Source organism: Podarcis gaigeae (assembly GCF_964106915.1).
Source record: "Podarcis gaigeae genome assembly, chromosome: 2".
NCBI lineage: Eukaryota > Metazoa > Chordata > Lepidosauria > Squamata > Lacertidae > Podarcis > Podarcis gaigeae.
The window spans coordinates 112,776,248-112,795,690 of NC_139679.1; the positions used below are offsets into that span (position 1 = coordinate 112,776,248).

At 46.0% G+C, this 19,443-nt stretch overlaps 1 protein-coding gene across 1 annotated transcript; it reads left to right on the top strand.

The window, feature by feature from the left end:
• Positions 1-1,153: 1,153 nt before the first annotated feature.
• LOC310838086 (lymphocyte antigen 6 complex locus protein G6c-like) lies at positions 1,154-16,425 on the top strand. Its single transcript, XM_083725481.1, has 3 exons — positions 1,154-1,285; positions 13,203-13,319; positions 14,687-16,425. Exons 1-3 carry the CDS (start codon positions 1,234-1,236, stop codon positions 14,818-14,820), a joined length of 303 nt encoding a protein of 100 aa, XP_083581607.1. The 5' UTR covers positions 1,154-1,233; the 3' UTR covers positions 14,821-16,425.
• Positions 16,426-19,443: the final 3,018 nt, after the last annotated feature.

Below are 19,443 nucleotides of genomic sequence, written 5' to 3' on the forward strand. Positions count from 1 at the left end.
TTCCCGCTGTCAGTGTACCCATGAAATTCAACATCCCACTCCAGCACTGTGAATGGGTTCCAAACAGGCCCTGCTCCATGATTTAAGTTCTCTCACTCAATGCCCAACCGTTGATCTGGCCTCTTTTCCAGGTAGCCAAAGAGGTTTGCTGCCCGGGAAGCCATCTGCAAGACGCACCACGATCCAAAACATTTGGCTGGCTGACTCTGAATGATGGCATCTTTGCCAACAGGTGACTCCAGATTAGCAAATACATTGGTGATGCAAGAACTACTTTCATAAACAGATTTAAGGTATGCATGTGAGAGACAGAAAGGAGAGGGAAGCAGTTCACGGAGTGATATTTATATTGAAATTGCATCTGTCTGCATCTGTAAGATGTCCTTTTGGAATTGAGAGGAATGCAGTCACAACACAAGCAGCTACTGCCGAAACGTAGCTCTGGGCAATTTTGCAGCTGTGTCTTTGGCAGTCAGGATATTATTTCAAAACAATGCTTTGTTTCACTCATTGTTGCGTGAAGTTTCCATACATACCCCAATTTCCACCCCCTCCACTTTCCCAGAATTTCAGATCAGCTTTCCTTTCCTTTTTTTGATCTTTCTAGAGTTGCTAATCATGCAACTTTACATCTGGAATGCCACTGTCTCCCCATTCCTTCCCTCCATGGAAGGCACTACAATTCCCATCATCCTTAACTACCACCATGCTGGAGAATTGTAACCCAAAAGCGTCTGCATGGCATCATGTTGGCTTCCACCCTTAGACTCTGCCTTGGTTATTATGTAGACACAAGTTATGTGTGCTAGGAAATGATGACTCACTGTTGCTTCCTGGCGTAAGCCTAGTTATTGGGCTAGCTGGTCTCTTTACTCCTCCATATTTTCGAAAAGATGTAGAGAAATATGCTTGCGGGATCAGCTTCTGCTGCGCTCTGGTGTTTGAAGATTCTTAAGTCCATCAATTATGGAACAGTGCTTTAATTGGATTGAAACTCCATTTCCATCCCGCCGCCACCACACCTCCTTTCCATTCTCTAAGTATCAGGTGTGCCTATTGTTCCCATTCCTTCATCCCATTGGTTGCCTCCAAATGAAAATCAGTTCTTGACCCTAATACCTCCCATCTCAAGACCTTTTAAGAGGAGTCTTGTTCCAGAGTCCAAGTTAGATTCTTCTTGTCATTGCCACACACACATTCCTCCTCTCTCTCTCACTCGTGAAATTTCTCAAGATGAACAAGCGTCTTCTCCTGGGCTTTTCTCTTCTGCTCTTCTGCACAGTATGTAAGTACCGGGCTTTAAAAGGAAACTGGGGGTGTTGTTTTGCAAAACATTTGCATGGGAATTTAGCCAGCCAGAGGGCCTTCTCAGTAGTGGCACCCACCTTGTGGAATGCTCTCCCATCAGATATCGAGGAAATAAACAACCATCTGAAGAAGACATCTGAAGGCAGCCCTGTTTAGGGGAGTTTTTAATGTTTGGTGTTTTATTGTGCTTTTAATTCTGTCGGGGGCTGCCCAGAGTGGCTGGGGAAACCCAGCCAGATGGGTGGGGTATAAATGATAAATTATTATTATTATTATTATTAATTAGCTAGTGCAAATGTGTAAGAAAATGGATGGGTCCATCTTTCTGAGCAGCTCAGGTGCTGCATTGCCACACCAATCTGTGAGCAGTGTGAGATTTCAGCGGTTCTAGGCTTGCATACCCAGGGTTTGTGTTTCCTGCTTGGAATGAGTCACAGCGGAGGTGTCGTTAGGTTTGTTAACACATATATACAACCTGAACCTATGATGGAGAGGTTCCAGCATAATCACTCCAAGAGGGTTTTGCTTCTCCTATAGGCACAACCTTAGATCCAAACAGACATCAAACATTGTGCTGCTGCTTTGTGCTTTGGTCCCGTAACTCCTAACTCCAATCTCTCTACTCTGAAGTCTGGCTTTATCTGTTGAGGGAGGGGCCCCACTCATTTGTCTTCCCACACCAGCTCCCTTTGGATCCTTTGTTACGTTAATGGGTCATCCCCAGGCATAGGCAAACTTGGCCCTCCAGGTGTTTTGGGACTACAACTCCCATCATCCCTAGCTAACAGGACCAGTGGTAAGGGAAGATGAGGACTGTAGTCCCAAAACATCTGGAGGGCTGAGTTTGCCTATGCCTGCCCTAGGCTATCATCTGAACCCAGGAAGCTAGCCTGGTTATTAAATTCCCCTTGTTATTAAATTATTGCTTTGAAAGCTTGCTGATTCTAGCCTAATACCCATGGATCCAGCACCCAGTTTTAACACCCTGAGCCTTAATTAAATTCTAATACTAACTTGATCCGGAGAGAATAGTGGTCTGGCACCCACAAATTCATAACTATATTTAAGTATTTAGGAATGGGTCGTACCCATCTATTTTTATTTCAGAGTACGTAAATCAATAGGTCTAAGTCGTGTCCACTCATTTAAATGTGTCTGCTCTGAGTAGGACTAACATTGTACACTTTGTTACCTGCTGGTGGGAAAGCCATCTTCCAGGGGTGCTGCAACCACAAGATTCCTGCATTGCAGATCTTGAATTCAATGGGGGATTGAACAAGATCAGCCTTGGCCGACTTGGTGCCCTCCAAATGTTGCTCTCATCAGCCCCAACCTGGCTGGCTAAAGCTGGAGTAGATCACATCAAAATTTCTTTCCAACTCGATGTGTTGTGTCCAATGCTAGTCCTAATCAGAGCAGATCCATTGAACATATTTTGGGTTCCTTAATTTCGATGGATCTAGTGTGAGCGGAAGTTAGTTGGAGGCAACCCTGCGGTTCTGGAACCTTTGTCCCTCTAAATGTTGTTGTACTACAACACCCATCAGCTTTGACTATTGGTCCTGCTGGCTGGGGCTGATGTGAGTCATTGTTCAGCAACAACTGGAGGGACAAAGGTTTGCCACACCAGATCTAAAACTTTTTACCATTTATGTGTGAGAGTTAGGAAGTGAAATCCAAAAGATTGTTGATGAAAAGAAAGCACTAAGTGCAGAAGAGGGCAGCCAAGATAATCAAGGGTCTGGAAACTCAGCCTTACGAGGAATGCTTGAAGGAATGTTTAGCCTGAGAGGTGATATGATAGCCATATCTTCAAATATTTTACTGGCTGTCATATGGAAGAGGGAGCATGCTTGTTTTCTCCTGCTCTTCAAATGCAATGGCTTCAAGTACAAAAAAAAAGAGGAGATTCTGACTAATAATAATTAGGAAAAAGATTCTGACAGGAAGAGCTGTTCAGCCATGGAACAGACTCCCATGAGAGGTGGTGGCCTCTCCTTCCTTGGAGGTTTTCAAGCAGAGGGAGGATGGCCATCTGTCATGGATACTTTAGCTGAGATTCCTGCATTGCAGGGGGTTGGTCTAGATGACCCTCAGGGTCCCTTCCAATTCTAAGATTCTATCATTCTAATTACAGAAGTAATAATAATAATTTATTATTTCTACCCCACCCATCTGGCTGGGCTTCCCCAGCCACTCTGGGCAGCTTCCAACACAATATTAAAATACAGTAATGAATCAAACATTAGAAGTTTCCCTAAACAGGGCTGCCTTCAGATGTCGTCTAAAAGTCTGGTAGTTGTTGTTCTCTTTGACGTCTGGTGGGGGGCGTTCCACAGGGCAGGCGCCACTACCAAGAAGGGCCCCTGCCTGGATCCCAGTAACCTCATTTCTCGCAGTGAAGGAACTGCCAGAAGGTCCTCGGCGCTGGACCTCAGTGTCCGGGCTGAATGATGGGGGTGGAGATGCTCCTTCAGATATACTGGGCCGAGGCCGTTTAGGGCTTTAAAAGTCAGCACCAACACTTTGATGGCTTGTTATCTCTTGAGTTCACTTCTTGCTATTACTTTATAGTACTTAGGGTTGTCTTTGCTTCTCCACATCAGCAGGACTAATCAGGTCCCAGCGCATAATTTCTAAAATTCAACCACCAAGGGTTGAATTTAATTAAACTAATTTTAATTAATTAATTAAACTAAGCGACAGAAAACAAGCTGAGAAAACAAAGTGGAGAAGGGAGGGAGAAAGGAAGGAATATTTGCAACAAGAACACCCCAAGCTAATCCTATAGAGGCAACAGTTTTCTTCCCCTGTGAAAAAGGCTTCAGTTTTTCTGCCCCATTCTCAGGGCAACTAAGAATTTCGATGCATGTGAGGTTTTGAGCTTATATTATTCTTGTAAGATGGCCGAGGGTGGGATGTGTATTCTTTCTACCAAACATTTCTCAGGCGCTAGTCAGCTTCTCCCAATGTGCTTCACCATCTGAAAAAGGCAGATGGAGACATTTTCTCATGATGTCCTCCGCTGGGGTTTGATTTAAGGTGAGCAGCTGGGAGATTATTGCTCTGTGAGATGTAAACCACAGTTCCCAAGTTTCTTTTTTGGGGTGGGAAGCATAACAGAGTTATGAGTTTGTGGGTGCCAAACACCCTAAATTTCTGGGTCCGGTAGCTGTTAGAATTCAAGCAATGCTTGGAGTGTTGAAACTGGGGGTAAGACTCAGGTGTATTAAACTGTGGGCTAGACAATGCTCATCTCCAGGAATCAGCAAGCATTAAAAGCGAATTAAGCAAGTTTAACTTCCTCATGAGGTGATAGCTTGGGGATGGACCATTATGAAGATCAAAGGATCAAGGGATTCTGTCTGGGATGGCAAATGAATGGGGCCCCTCCCTCCCTCAACAGACAAATCCACAGATCTTAGAGGCAGATGAGCAGCAGGCAGAGCTACGGCTGATGTCTGTTTGAATTCTAAGCCGCAGCTATGGGAGAAACAAGAACCTCTTGTGGTAATGCTGTGAAACCCTTCCATTGTCGGCTTAGTTTATATATGTGTGTAATAACCCATATGGGACGCAGGTGGCGCTGTGGGTTAAAGCCTCAGTGCCTAGGACTTGCCGATCGAAAGGTCGGCGGTTCGAATCCCTGCGGCGGAGTGCACTCCCGCTGCTCGGTCCCAGCGCCTGCCAACTTAGCAGTTCGAAAGCACCTCCGGGTGCAAGTAGATAAATAGGGACCGCTTACCAGCGGGAAGGTAAACGGCGTTTCCGTGTGCGGCTCTGGCTCGCCAGATGCAGCTTGTCACGCTGGCCACGTGACCCGGAAGTGTCTCCGGACAGTGCTGGCCCCCGGCCTCTTAAGTGAGATGGGCGCACAACCCCAGAGTCTGTCAAGACTGGCCCGTATGGGCAGGGGTACCTTTACCTTTACCTTTAATAACCCATATATCATAAAGACACCACGATCTCCGCTGTGCATCATTTCCAATAGGAAACGCAGGCTCTGTTAAGCATGCCTTAAAACCCTGAATCTCACACTGCTCAAAGCTTTGGGTGGTGTGCCACATTGCTTTAAATGTGCTGTAGTAGTAGTAGCAGTTGTTACAATTTATTATCCGCCCTTCACCCTAAGGCCCAGGGTGGATTACAACAAGTTAAACACAACATTAATATTAAACAAGTTAAACACTACATTAATATTAAAACACAATGTTACACATTATTAAAAACAGATTCAAACCATTTAAAATTATAAAAAATAATAATATATAGTGTCCCTGGTCTATATTGCTGTCTGAAGGGGCACTCTTGCCTTATAGCGCAACTAAAGCAGGGGAAACAAAATAAACCAGAACATTTGTGCTATAAAAAGTTACAGGGTTCCTGCAAGAAATTACAGGAGGTGCACTTGGCTGGAAAAAAGGAAGCAGTGTGCCTGCCCCAAAACTTTCGTAGGCGCAAACAGAATGGAAAGTGGGGTCATGTGTAACCACCCAGATACCACCTTGAATGCACAATATAATGCTGCCCACTTTACATTCTGGGTGTTCCCTGGATTACGAAAGGCACCTTGGCAGCCTCGACGGAGATCATCTGCCACCCATTCTTGTTCCCGTTCCAGCATTCCTTGGCACAGAAATCTGTTTACAACAGAAGCCTGGCTGCCATCCATCTGGGAGGTATTCCCTCCACCCTGAATCGTTTCAGGTTTCGCAAGAAGCTTCTACCAGCGAAAAGAAGCTTAGATTTCCCCATTTGAACTTGCCTGCTGATTAAGATTTTCTGATGAGGCTCTTCTCTGGGTAACCTTCCCGGCTTCTGAAACAAGGCAAGCGAGGACTGAGAGGCTGACATCCCCTGGTGTGGGGATTCCCAAATTGTTGGAAATCCAACCTCTGGACCAGTTGGCCTAGTGCCACTTCTGCTATCTTTTGGTCCCCAGAGCTTGCTTTTAAAATTGACATCTTTTTTCTTTTTTCAAATTTTTATTAACATACAGTGGTGCCTCGCAAGACGAAAATAATTCGTTCCGCGAGTCTCTTCGTCTAGCGGTTTTTTCGTCTTGCAAAGCACGGCCATTAGCGGATTAGCGCTATTAGCGGCTATTAGCGGCTTAGCGGCTATTAGTGGCTTAGCAGCTTAGAAAAAGGGGGGGAAGGGGGAAAACTCTCAAGAAATCGCAAGACGTTTTCGTCTTGCGAAGCAAGCCCATAGGGAAATTCATTTTGCGAAGCACCTCGAAAAACGGAAAACCCTTTCGTCTAGCGAATTTTTCATCTTGCGAGGCATTCGTCTTGCGGGGCACCACTGTATAACACACATACATATAGATTTACACAATACATAACACACTACCTTATTTTCATAACATAAAACATACCTACATTACTCTATATAATACTTACCTATACTGTACATATCAACATACCTACACGCCTACCCCACACGAACACCCGGCAAGTGACTTGACTTCCAGCCATTCTTGTTAAGCTACTTTATTTTTCCAACTAGCTTAAACGCATTTCATTATTTCTTTAATCTCTTCTTCTATCTTGACTTTACTCTCCTTTAACTCTAATCATTTTCTGGATTCACTCAATATCTGTCAGAAATTCTACTTTTTCCACGTAAATTTTGATGTAGTCCTTAAAGATAGCCCACTCCTTATTCACTTTTTGTACCATATCTCCTCTTATCCTCCCTGTTAGTTCGGCAATATGGAAGCATTCCTTCATTTTAGATAACCAGTCTCTTTTAGTTGGTTTTAAAGTTAACATCTAAGGACCTTCCATAATTTTAGATTTCCTCTTTTCTCCAATTGGCTGGTCCCCTGATTTTATCTCTGTGGATTCCTAATTGTGGTTTTTAATTGTGTGCGTGGCTGCTTGCTGCCCTCGCGTATTGTTGCCTCGAGAGATTGCTGTGGGTGGCGGGGTCCAATATCGCAGTCGCAAAGAAATACAGTGCTGCGACTGCATGCAAATGATTAAGTGGGAGAGGGTGAAACAGGGAAGGGATTTGGCACCTGATCCCAAGGCTGCTTCCACAATGGGTGTTTGCAGAACAAGCCATGCCTTGCCGTTCACTCATTTTGTTTTGTAGAACTTAGCATACTGTCATCCTCTTGTGTTTCCCCCTCTTTTTGGAGTTCAGAAAAACTGACTTTAAAACAGAGTGCCAATTGCATCTAGCCAGGGCCCCAACTTTTATTGCCAATGAATCCATCAGGTATTCTGCCTCCCTCATGGCATACCTAACTAAATTCAAAGTCCCTAAGCTCCGGAGGGCCTTTACCCTGGCACGTTGCCACACCCTCCCCTCAGCTCTCATGGAAGGTCGATATAGGAAGATTCCTTACTTGGGACAAACAGAAATAACAGAGCATGTGATTCTCCAGCGCTTATATTATAGAGACATCTGTATTAGCCTCATCTCCCCACTATTCCATAAGTACTCAGGGCGCACAGGACAATTCTATATCTCCCTGCTGCTTTCAGATACCAACCCTCCTGCAACAAACAGTGTTGCTAAGTTCTGCATAGCAGTGCTCAAAATTCGTCACATGATGACCTGCGCCACAAACTAGATTTAATGAGCACTCATATCAGATGTGGGTGGCGCTGTGGGTTAAACCACAGAGCCTAGGGCTTGCCAATCAGAAGGTCCGTTGTTCGAATCCCCGCAACAGGGTGAGCTCCCGTTGTTCAGTCCCAGCTCCTGCCAACCTAGCAGTTCGAAAGCACAAAGTGCAAGTAGATAAATAGGTACCACTCCAGTAGGAAGGTAAACAGCGTTTCTGTGCACTGCTCTGGTTCGCCACATGCTGGGCACATGACCTGGAAGCTGTACGCCGGCTCCCTCAGCCAATAAAGCGAGATGAGCGCCGCAACCCCTGAGTCGTCCACGACCCTTTACATATCAGAGTGCTTTGTACATTTCTTTGTAAATTGATAGTCATAGTCTTTTATATACTAACCTTTTATGCTCTTCCTTATCCATTTAATACTCCTAACCCTTCTTTTAGCTTCTTACAGTCTTTTATATATACAGTGGTGCCTCGGGTTTAAAACCTAATTCATTCCGGAGGTTTGTTCTTAACCTGAAACCGTTCTTAACCTGAGGTACCACTTTAGCTAATGGGGCCTCCCACTGCTGCTGTTGTGCCGCCGCTGCGCGATTTCTGTTCTCATCCTGGAGCAAAGTTCTTAACCTCAGGTACTATTTCTGGGTTAGCAGAGTCTGTAACCTGAAGCCTCTGTAACCCGAGGTACCACTGTACCTTCTTTTTTAATAACTTTAGATTTCCAAAAATGCTTTATAGATTTTAAATGATTGTACCCCACCCTACTTATGCTGGGTCTGTGACTGTAATAAAGATTTGACTGATGGCTCTTGGGGGGCCCTTAATCTTGCGCAAGTCACGCAACTCACATGGGAGCATGGAAGGGAAGACGAACATCCCAGTTTTGGGACAGGAAGGCACCAGTTTGAGGAAACCTGCGCTCGTACCTTTGTGGGCTTAGTGACGCAGCTGCATTAAGGGTTTCAAATCTTTATTCATTGGGGGGAAGTTGGCTACCTCAAGCTTTAAAGAAAAGAAAGATAAATTCAACCCTCAAGCTTGCTATACTTATTCAACACTTATTGCTGCTCGTTGCCTGAGCCAGAGCTTGATAGGACTCCTGAAGTGGGCAGGAATTAACTCAGCGAGAGAGAGAAAAATGCATTCCATTCCCAGGGCATCATCCAGGTTTTTTAATCTCCATGGAAGATTGTGGGATGTTGCAGAAACCAAAAGAACTTCTAACACTAGACAGAGATGGCACAATCTCTGCACAATGAGGTCCACATGAATGCCACTCCAGCGCCTCAAGCAGTTTCAGGAGTGCTTTTAATAACATTGTGAAAGAATATTCAAAGCATGTAAATAAGGATCACGGCCACGTGTTCACACACCCTCACAAGCAAGAATCTGGGGGGCGGGGGCGGATTCCTTTAGAAAACATTTTTTGTAAGACACAAGTGACTTCTTTGGCGATCACTCATAGCCGAGTAAGATTGTCTTCCATAAACACGGTTTTAACGATGAGTCCGCAAGTGACTGTGGAGGCCAATTCTGGATCCACACGTCCTTCCACAATGGGGATATTGGTTTCTGGGTGGGAGTTTGCCAAGCGTGCCTTCCTCCTAGCACATTTCTCCCTTGCATCCTGAGTTTGAGTGTCTTCAAAGCCCACAACACCTTTGGTAAAGGCTGTTCTCCAACTGGAGCGCTCGCAGGCAAGTGTTTCCCAGTTGTCAGTGTTTATACTACATTTTTTTAGATTTGCCTTCAGACAGTCTTTAAACCTCTTTTGTTGACCACCAGCATTACGCTTTCCACTTTTAAGTTCGGAATACAGTAGTTGCTTTGGAAGACGATAATCAGGCATCCACACAACATGACTAGTCCAATGAAGTTGATGTTGAAGAATCATTGCTTCAACACTGGTGATCTTTGCTTCTTACAGTACACTGATATTAGTTCTCCTGTCTTCCCAAGTGATATGTAAAAATTTTCGGAGACACTGTTGATGGAATTTTTCGGGGATTTGGCATTTATAAGTGGTCCATGTTTCACAAGCATACAGTAAGGTTGGTAGTACAATAGCATTGTAAACAAGCATTTTGGTTTCCCTGCGAATGTCCCGGTCCTCAAACACTCTGCACTTCAACCGGGAGAAAGCCGCTTGCAGAGCTCAGGCGGTGCTGGATTTTGGCATCAGTGTTGGCCCTTGTGGAAAGATAACTGCCTAGGTAGGAGAAGTGATCAATATTTTTCAACGTTACACCGTTGAGTTGGATTTGTGGCGCAGCAGAGGGGTTATTTTGTACTTGTTGGTGCAGCACTTTGGTTTTTTGGATGTTGAGCGATAGGCCAAGCTTTTTGTAAGCTTCTGCAAAGATATTTAGGATGGTTTGGAGGCCATAAGTGACTAATGCAGGACTGGGGGCAGGGCCGTCTTAAGTATATCTTGTGCCGTGGTACAAAGATCCCTCCGCCCCCCCCCCATTTCCCAGAGTTGGCAACCTTTTTACGGCACTGCTGGCAGCTTTGCGGGGCTGGAGGAGGCGGGCAGCGGCTGAAGGGCGGCTCCTCCAGCGGGGGCTCTGGGTGCGGCATGGCAGAGATGGGCGAGGGCACGAACTAATGCTAGGAGGCACTGCATCCAGCCTCCGGCTCTTCCCTGGCACCCTCCAGAACTTGGTGCCCTGGCGTCCCATGCCACTTGCCTCTATGGCAGCGGTTCTCAACCTGTGGGTCCCCAGATGTTGTTGGACTACAACTCCCATCATCCCTGAGCTCTGGCCTTGCTACTTAGGGGTGATGGGAGTTGTAGTTCAACAACATCTGGGGACCCACAGGTTGAGAAAGGCAGCTCTATGGGCAAGACGCCCCTGACTAGGGGACCCCAGGACCAGGGGGCAAATACCACCCTATAGATATACAGTCGTACCTCGGAGGTCGAATGGAATCCGTTCCAGAAGTTCGACTTCCAAAACGTTTGGAAACCAAAGCGTGGCTTATGATTGGAAGCTCCTGCAGCCAATCAGAAGCCGCAGAAGCTCCGTCGGACGTTCCAAAGAACGTTCGCAAACCGGAACACTCACTTTGCGGCATTCAGGAGCCAAAACGTTCAAGTTGCAAGGCACCCGGGATCCAAGGTACGACTGCATAGGAATACAGATAAACAGGAACCTGCCTTACAGTGACTTGGACCAAAGGACTTTTGGATTTGCTGCTGGTATACAAGATTTCACAAACTGCTTTGGCAGGATGCATCTCATAAGGGTGTTCTGAACGTGGAAGGGAAATTTTGGTCGACTTTAGGAAAAATGTTTAAAATGTTTAAGAAAAAATAATGAGGTATAAATATTGATGTGTAAATTTGGTTAAGTTAAAATTGATCCTTTTTTTAATGGCTAAATTAAATGAAAATAAGGTTTGTAAATATAAATTGAGGAAATGGAAGAAAGAAGAAAAATAAAATAACAATATGTTAGAATAAATTAAATTAAGTTAAAATGGAGAAGTAAATTAAGGATTTGCTGAGCCAATAATTTAAATTGGAATATAAGAAGGGGAGGTGTGAGGAGGTCTGAGAAACAAGTTAAAAGAAAATAAGTATTTGAACTTTTAGGTGTTTTTAATTGTTTTTATTTTTAAATTTGGATTTTTGTGTTTTTGTGTTTGTTTGTTTTTGTCTTTGTTGTTATATGTGTTGTTCTTTTTTGAAAATGCTAATAAATATTCATTTTAAAAAAAACATAAGGGTGTTCTGAGCGTAGGTAATGATGAACAGTGTCCCCCGGCTCTTTTTGGCATCAATGTGGGTATTTACATTCAGAAAAAAAGTCCTCTTTGAATGTATTTTGTCTTGGCTTGTAACGGATGCCTCTTAGGTAGGGCTGCCATGCATACAGATTTTCCCGGACATTGCTGGGATTTCAGAGGCGGAATTGACATCCAGGGGGGATTTCCAAAAGGCGCCTTGTCCTAGATCTTAGACAAATCAATTGAAAAATCTTGGTTTTTTTCACATTTTTGTAAAAATAACAACACACCAAACCTTTGGGTGTCCTGATTTTGAAATATGGCAGCTTATATGTATTTTACAGGCAAGTGTGTGTTTTAAGGGAAAACCTATAGAAAAAGATACAGATCTGTATTTTAGCGGAAAGTGCTCACTAAATTGTGCATAATTTAAATGCAATGGGACACACATACACACACACACACAGAGAGAGACACACACACAGAGAGAGAAAGAGAGAGAGAGAGAGAGAGAGAGAGAGAGAGAGAGAGAGAGAGAGTATGTGTGTTACAGGCCACCGCAATCTCTGCCAAGCTGTGCACGGGATTCCAGGGGTCTTGACCCTTCCCCAGGGCCTGTGCTCTTTCAGAGAATCAAGGATGCAGCAAAGACTGGTGTAGCTTTAAGAAATATGATTTATTCACCGCTTTACACCTTCAGTCCACATGGTGGGAGTCTGGATCTTACAGCATGGTCATCTCAAGAGAGGCCTGCCCCCCCCCCCCAGCAGTGCAGTGCTGGAATCCAAGGCATCTCTCCCAGCCAGCCTTCAGCCAACCTGCCCAAGATGGATCTCTCCCTTTGTGCTTTCTTCTTCATCTTCCCAGCACACCTTGCTAAAGACACACTTTCCCTGTCACCTCAAACATACGCCCCGTCACCTTGGCAACATTGATCTCCCCAGGCCAAAGGATTCCTTGTCTGGCCCAATTATGCAGCTTGTATTTTCATTCATATCCCAAACAATCAAAATCCTACCATTTGTTAATTCCTTGGGTTTAGGCCAACCTATAACACTCTCACTGTATACTTCCCATGTTCCTATGTAAATATGTCCCCTGGTTTCTCTCTCTCTCTCTCTCTCTCTCTCTCTCTCTCTCTCTCTCTCTCTCTCTTCATATGTATGTATGATCCATAGAACAACAGGATGGAACAGTCTGAATGCATGTGAAACTAATCTGGAATGGAAATAGGCTGATTCATACATTCTTACAAAACAGTTTTGCTTTGACATCTGCTACAAATGGGGAGTGTGGTATAGTGGTTAGATTGTCAGAACAGGTCTGCAGGAAGCTGGTTTCAAATCTCCACCAAAACATGAAGCTCACATGAAGGGGCCTTTGGCCCATCACTCTCTCTCAGTCTGACCTACCACACACTGCAAAGGATAAAATGTGGTGGGGGAAACCATGGGCACCATCAAGCACTGAGGAAGAAAGTTGGCATGCAGTTTTTGGCTGTTGTTTTTTAAAGCACTTTTGTGGCCCGTTTATAATTTCTGATTAAAACCATGCCGGTCTTTCTGCTTCTCTCCTGCAGCTGAAGGTCTCGTGTGCAGAGTTTGCAAGTACAAACTTGGCAAGGTCTGTCTGGATACTGACGAACCTTGCAAAGCAGACGAAGGGCAGTTCTGTGAGACAACCAAAGTTTATGCTGGTAAGAACAATTACTGGAAATCCGCTAGTGCTGTAAAATCTCCATCAGTTGTGCAGTGAGAGAGCTAGTGCCTTTGGGGAACAGTGTGAGGTGTTGGTATCAACAGGCACCTGAAAAAGCGCTCGCCCCACAGAAAGGGATCCCCTGCTGACCCCCAGTGTTTCCTGGCCCTGCTCCTGTTCCTCCTTGTGCTTGCTGCCTATTCATTTGCCTTATCTCCAGCTGTGGAGGGCAGGACTCGAACCCAGGGCTTCAGGTTACAAGAAGGGAGATTCATCCTGGCAGTAATTGCGCGTCAAGACCCCGAAGCCACCCCCTCGTTGAGAAATAACACACACAAGGACACAGATATTAGGTTAATGTTACTGGGCAAATTTTGGCCACAACTTTATTGATTACAGAATGTGAGCGGTATTGGCTTAGGCATTGAATGAACCGGATTATATCTGACTCTTGCCCGATGCACAGGAAGTCTGGTAAGGATAAACCACTGGGAGGGGGGAGCCCTGTGGATGCATACCAACTCGAGCTCCCCCTGGTGTTCCCGTCGGGGTTGTGCCATGGCCCTAGCCCCTGACCCGGGCTTCGGACAAGATCAACACCCCCGGATTCCTTTAATGGAATATCCTTAAGCATGTAGGGGCAGGTGATGGCCACACCTCCCCTCCCCCACCACAAGGTCAAACAATGCCTAACAACCCTAACAAAGCTGTGACGATTGCTACAAGGTAGGCGAAAACCAAATGGCCAGTGCCAATTTGCCAAGTGGGAAAATTCCTACCAGGCCCCTCAACGGCGACCAAGCGAGGTCCATAGCAAGGCCAGTGCCTAAAACCTGGAAATTAGGGAGGGCAGGTGATTGAGGAAGCGAACCAAAGAGGAAGCCCTCTGGCTCGTGCCTCTGTTTAAATGGTCCTGGCCACGCCCCCTGGCCAGCGGATTGGCTGGCCGGGTTCTGATGTGGCCGGGATCCCCCAGAGGGGGACTAAGTCGCCCGCCCCCGGAGGGGAGTTGGTGGCCACGCAGTCTACCGCAACTCCTCCCCACAGGGAAGTGGACCGGATGAACCATTCAACAGCAGAATGGACTCCCTAGGGAGGTGTTGGGCTCTCCTTCCTTGGGGAAGCAGAAGTTGGATGTCCATCTGTCATGGATGCTTTAGCTGAGATTCCTGCATTTCAACCCCAGCTCCCAGAACTCCGTGATTGTTTAAAGTGACACCGTAGTGCTTTAAACGTATGGTGTGGTGCTCTGTGGCTCTGTGCCCCAAACACCTAGATTTTCAGGGTTATCTGCTATGTGGTGTGACTCACCCTGGGTACAGGGAAGGAGTTAAACTAACACACATCTCGTTCCTCTCCCACCAGGCGAATTATTCCTCTTCAAGCGCTATGGCTGCGGCAAATACGCCGAGCTCTGCAACAAGACCGAGCGGAGGGAAAACGCCTTCAACATGTCCTACGAACGCACTTGCTGCGACACCGACTTATGCAACGCTTAGTTCTCATTTCCTGTCCCTGGGAAGGTTCGGCTTAGCATGGGGCCAACAGCTGGTTCATTCACAATAAAAGCTGGCAAAAGAGACCCCTTTCACCCAAAAAGACAACCCTCAGATTATATGATCCCATCACTTTGACCTTCTGTCAGTGCTCAGGATTTCAGCTTCTTCTTCCCTCCCAAAGGTTCCCCCACCTCAGTTGTGGCCTCTCCCACAGGGCCTGCTGGAGATGCTTCATAGCTAATTCTATGTAGCTCACGTTCAAAGCACACAGTTGAAGCACCAAGACACCTCTATAAACAGTCCCAAAGAATTCTGGGAACTGTTGTCTGTCAAGGGTGCTGAGAGGTATTGAGAGAGAGAGACACACACACCCCTTTTTCCCTCTCGCAAAACTACAATTCCCAGCATTCCCTGTGAAGAGGGTTTGACTGTTAAACAACAACTTAAATCCTTCAAAAGTAATTAAAATTGGGCAAAAAAATACCCGCAAATTAAAACACATGTACGTGTCCTACATGTCTGGGCAGGCTTGCCTAAACAAACATGCTTTTAGCAAGCACTGAATGTAGATTCATTAATTTCAATGGCTCTTCTATGAAAAGAACCTCTGTTGTTGCTTTTTCACCCTTTCTTTAAAGTCTTCAGAATTGTTTCTCTCTGTCATCACCACAAGTTTAGAAACCAAACTGCATTTCTCCTGAAGATCGAAGCATACAGCAAGGGAATATTTGTATGTTTAAACTCCCTGAGAGAAACAGCATAACTGGGGAGAATCTTTTTCTCTCTTTAGCAAATGGCTGAGGGGGGATGACAAGGGGTGGGACATTTTTTTCGGCCTGAGGGCCACATTTTTGAGGGGGGCAACCTTCCAGGGGCTGCATGACAAAGGTGGGTGGTGCTAGTGTACAAACACACACACACACACACACACACACACAGCCCTCCAAGCAAGAGGTTCTTCAGAGTTCAAGGATACATTACAGCTAGCTAAAAACAGTTGAGGCTGCCTAGCAGGTCTGGTGTGGCTTGAGAATAGTCTTCAGGGCCGGACAGAAAGACTTGGGGGGCCGTATCTGGCCTCTGAGCCTGAGATTCCCCACCCCTTAGTTAAAACAATGGCTGTCCTCTTCTCAATCTGAATTCACCCTGAGCTTCATTGCCAAGTGTTTATTTGCTGGTGCAAGGTGTGTGTGTGTGGGGGGGGGGGGAGTCTAGAAAAATATGTATGCAAAATTTTAAAACGTCCTGTTTTATATCTTTTTGTATTTACTGGGGAGTTGCTGAATCGCTGACTTGGCAAATGATAAAATGTGGCTGGGGAAACATAGCCAAATGGGCGGGGTATAATTAATAAATTATCATCATTATTATTATTACTACGCATGCTGCATTTACTCTAGCAGAATCTGAAATCAGATTCCTTAAACTGAACGTCAAAGAGATTGCATACAGTAGTAAAATACTATGGAGATTGTACAACGATGTGGTGCTGTGTTCTGCATGGCTTTTGTGCTTCTGGTGTAAACCGCAGTCGCATGTTTTGTATAATCAAATTGTATTGCTGCCATCTTTGGCTGAAGGAATGAATAAAGTCGGTTGACTTGACCATGCTGCCTCTGCGCAAGCCCTTTCCTTCACAGGACCAGCATCTTGTAAGGCCCGTAGATAGATTGGGATCCGTTTGTAGATTGCTGAGTGGTTTTCAGTTGATCGCCAAGGGAACCTCAGAAGGCCCCCACAGCTGAGCTCCAGCAGCTTTGCCACATGGAAATATACAAACGGATTTCGGGAGGTAGACAGAGATGAGTTCATCATTGCAAGGACCCAGCAGGTGCATAGCTGTCAACCTACAGATTTGAAAATAAGGGACCAGCAGCCTCGGAAATAAGGGATCAGTAGCCAAAATAAGGGATTTTCAGAGCACAGGTATGTTCAACTTCTGAGCCCCTCCGAGCCAAAGGCAGAAAGCCCAGCCAGCAGCCAAACGAAGCCTCAAGCGGTGGTTCCCACAGCGCAGCAACCCGGCAAAGGGGATGCAGCAAGGAAAACCACCATCACCTCTCCGCTGGGAAGCGCTGAGCAAAGGCGAGTCCCCAGGCAACGCGGCCGATTTGATCGGCACAAGGCATGCAAGCTCCAACCCCCAGTCGTTCTTAGACTCCTTATTGGGTGAGCAACACAGCCAAGCAACACAGTTGGAGCCTCCCTCCTCCCTGGCCGGCAGGGAGGGAGGGAGAGGAGCTTCTTTCTTTGAAACCCGGGAAATTTAAGGGACATCATCAATAAGGGACAGCAGCGGGCCACACAGCGCTGGGATAAGGGACTTTCCCGCCAAATAAGGGACGGTTGACAGCTATGAGCAGGTGAGCTACACCTTCAAAGACAACCTGGAATAGGAGACATATTTGAGGTATATTCGATTGTGACATCCTACATGTTTGCCCTGGGCTCTCCTGGAAAGACGAGACAGTCCCTAGTTAAGCACTGGAGTGTTGTCAGTTTGTTCTGCTGTTCCTACAAGGCGTTAGGCTCTCCTTCCAATGTCAGAAGCAAGACAAGCATCTGCCCACTTGCACATGATCCAACTAGTGCACGACCGCATATATGCGTGGTGCCAGGAAGTAAATAAATAAATTCAAGCCTAGGAGTAATGGGAGAAATCTGGGAAGTCCTCATGGCTTGTGAGCAGACCCTCCCCAGAGCTTGAAGAGGCTATCAGTGAGTCAAAAGTCCAGAATTAAAGATTTTAAAGGCTTAAAAGGAAAAAAAAACACTTATGGGTTCCAAAATGGCGCATGGGAGCTCTCACTGCTGCCTCACTCCCCGTTCAATAGCTGTCAGGCGGAAAGCTGCATTAAGCTGGCTTGGATGCGCTGTTTCCTGCCCTTTTCTGGCAATTCAGAGACAAAAAAGGTATAGTAAAAAAGAAAAAGGTATTTCTGATGCCTCTTAAATCGCCCCGGTTCCCTTATGCGCATGGGGGCCCAGGAACGTAACTCCCACATAAGTGGGGAGCCGCCTGTATACTATTATTATTTACTAAATTTGTTAGTCACTTTATCATGCCCAAGGCAACCCAAAGCAACTTACAAATCTCTGAATACCAGTGGCTTGGAACTGCAGGCGTGGAGAGAGTTGCTGTTCTCATGCCCCGATTGTGAGCTTCCCACCTGGTAGGCCACTGTGACACTTACAGTATTTTTTATAAAAAAAATTTCCTGTATTTTTCGCCCCATAGGACGCACTTGTTCCCCTCCAAAAATGAAGGGGAAATGTGTGTGCGTCCTATGGGGTGAATGCAGGCTTTCGCTGAAGCCTGGAGAGCAAGAGGCGTCAGTGCGCACTGACCCCTCTCGCTCTCCAGGCTTCAGACAGCTATCCGCAAACCCTTGGGAGCCCGGCGGGAGTATAGGCTTGCGTATAGCAGCCTGCATCCCGAAGCCCAGCTGCGGCTGCTCAACGGGGGATACCGGCAACAGCTCCCTCTCCGCCCTGCTGCCCCAGGAAGCGGGGTGCCGCTGCGCAATGAGGCGAGGACGTGCCGTCGGGGAGCTCCCCACTGAAGAAGCCGCGCAGGGAGCGGGAGCTGCAGAACCTGAGGCAGCGCACCATGGGCTTTGGGCAGATGTCGGCAAGCCTTGGGAGCCTGCAACCTGCAGCCCAAAACCCTGGGGGGGGATAATTTTTTTCTTTATTCCCCCCCCAAAAAAAAACCTAGGTGCGCCCTATGGGCCGGTGCGTCATATAGGGCGAAAAATACGGTATTCGGTTTTTCAGATTAAAATTTAACAGTCACATATCCAACATACAACATAACAACAAGATTCCAAGGTGTCTCTCCTCCCCTTTGTGGGTCCTATGGTTAATCATTTCCACCTGCATCTTTTATAATAATCCAAATCTTTTACCTCTCCATTTTGCCCAAAATTCACCAGTAAACTACAAGCTATATTCCACTCCTACTAACAATTTTAACTGTTTACAATGGTCTTTAAGATGAGTTATAAATCTTTCCCATTCCTTATTAAAGTTTTGGTCTTCCTGATTTCTGATTCTTCCGGTCATTTTAACCATTTCGGCATAATACATCAACTTGAAGACCAACTAAGTTAGTTCTAGGTATGAGCTTTCGTGTGCATGCACACTTCTTCAGATACACTGAAACAGAGTCTGGTGACTTCTGTTTCAGTGTATCTGAAGAAGTGTGCATGCACACGAAAGCTCATACCTAGAACTAACTTAGTTGGTCTTTAAGGTGCTACTGGAAGGATTTTTTTTATTTTGTTTTGACTATGGCAGACCAACACGGCTACCTATCTATAACTACATCAACTTGGTTTGCCATTCTTCTCTGGTAGGGACTTTATCCTCTTTCCATCTCTGGACCAATAACATCCGTGCAGCTGTGGTCGCATACATAGTCTTTTCTGCTCCCTTGGGATTTCAGCACCTGTTGTTGCTGCTGCTGTTTAGTCGTGTCCGACTCTTCGTGACCCCCTGGACCAGAGCACGCCAGGCACTCCTGTCTTCCACTGCCTCCCACAGTTTGGTCAAACTCATGCTGGTAGCTTCAAGAACACTGTCCAACCATCTTGTCCTCTGTCGTCCCCTTCTCCTTGTGCC

Coding starts and splice junctions, on each gene's coding strand:
- LOC310838086 (XM_083725481.1), top strand. CDS start 1,234: ATGAACAAGCGTCTTCTCCTGGGCTTTTCTCTTCTGCTCTTCTGCACA. Junction 1,286..13,202: donor TCTGCTCTTCTGCACAGTAT/GTAAGTACCGGG, acceptor TCTCTCCTGCAG/CTGAAGGTCTCGTGTGCAGA. Junction 13,320..14,686: donor GACAACCAAAGTTTATGCTG/GTAAGAACAATT, acceptor CTCTCCCACCAG/GCGAATTATTCCTCTTCAAG.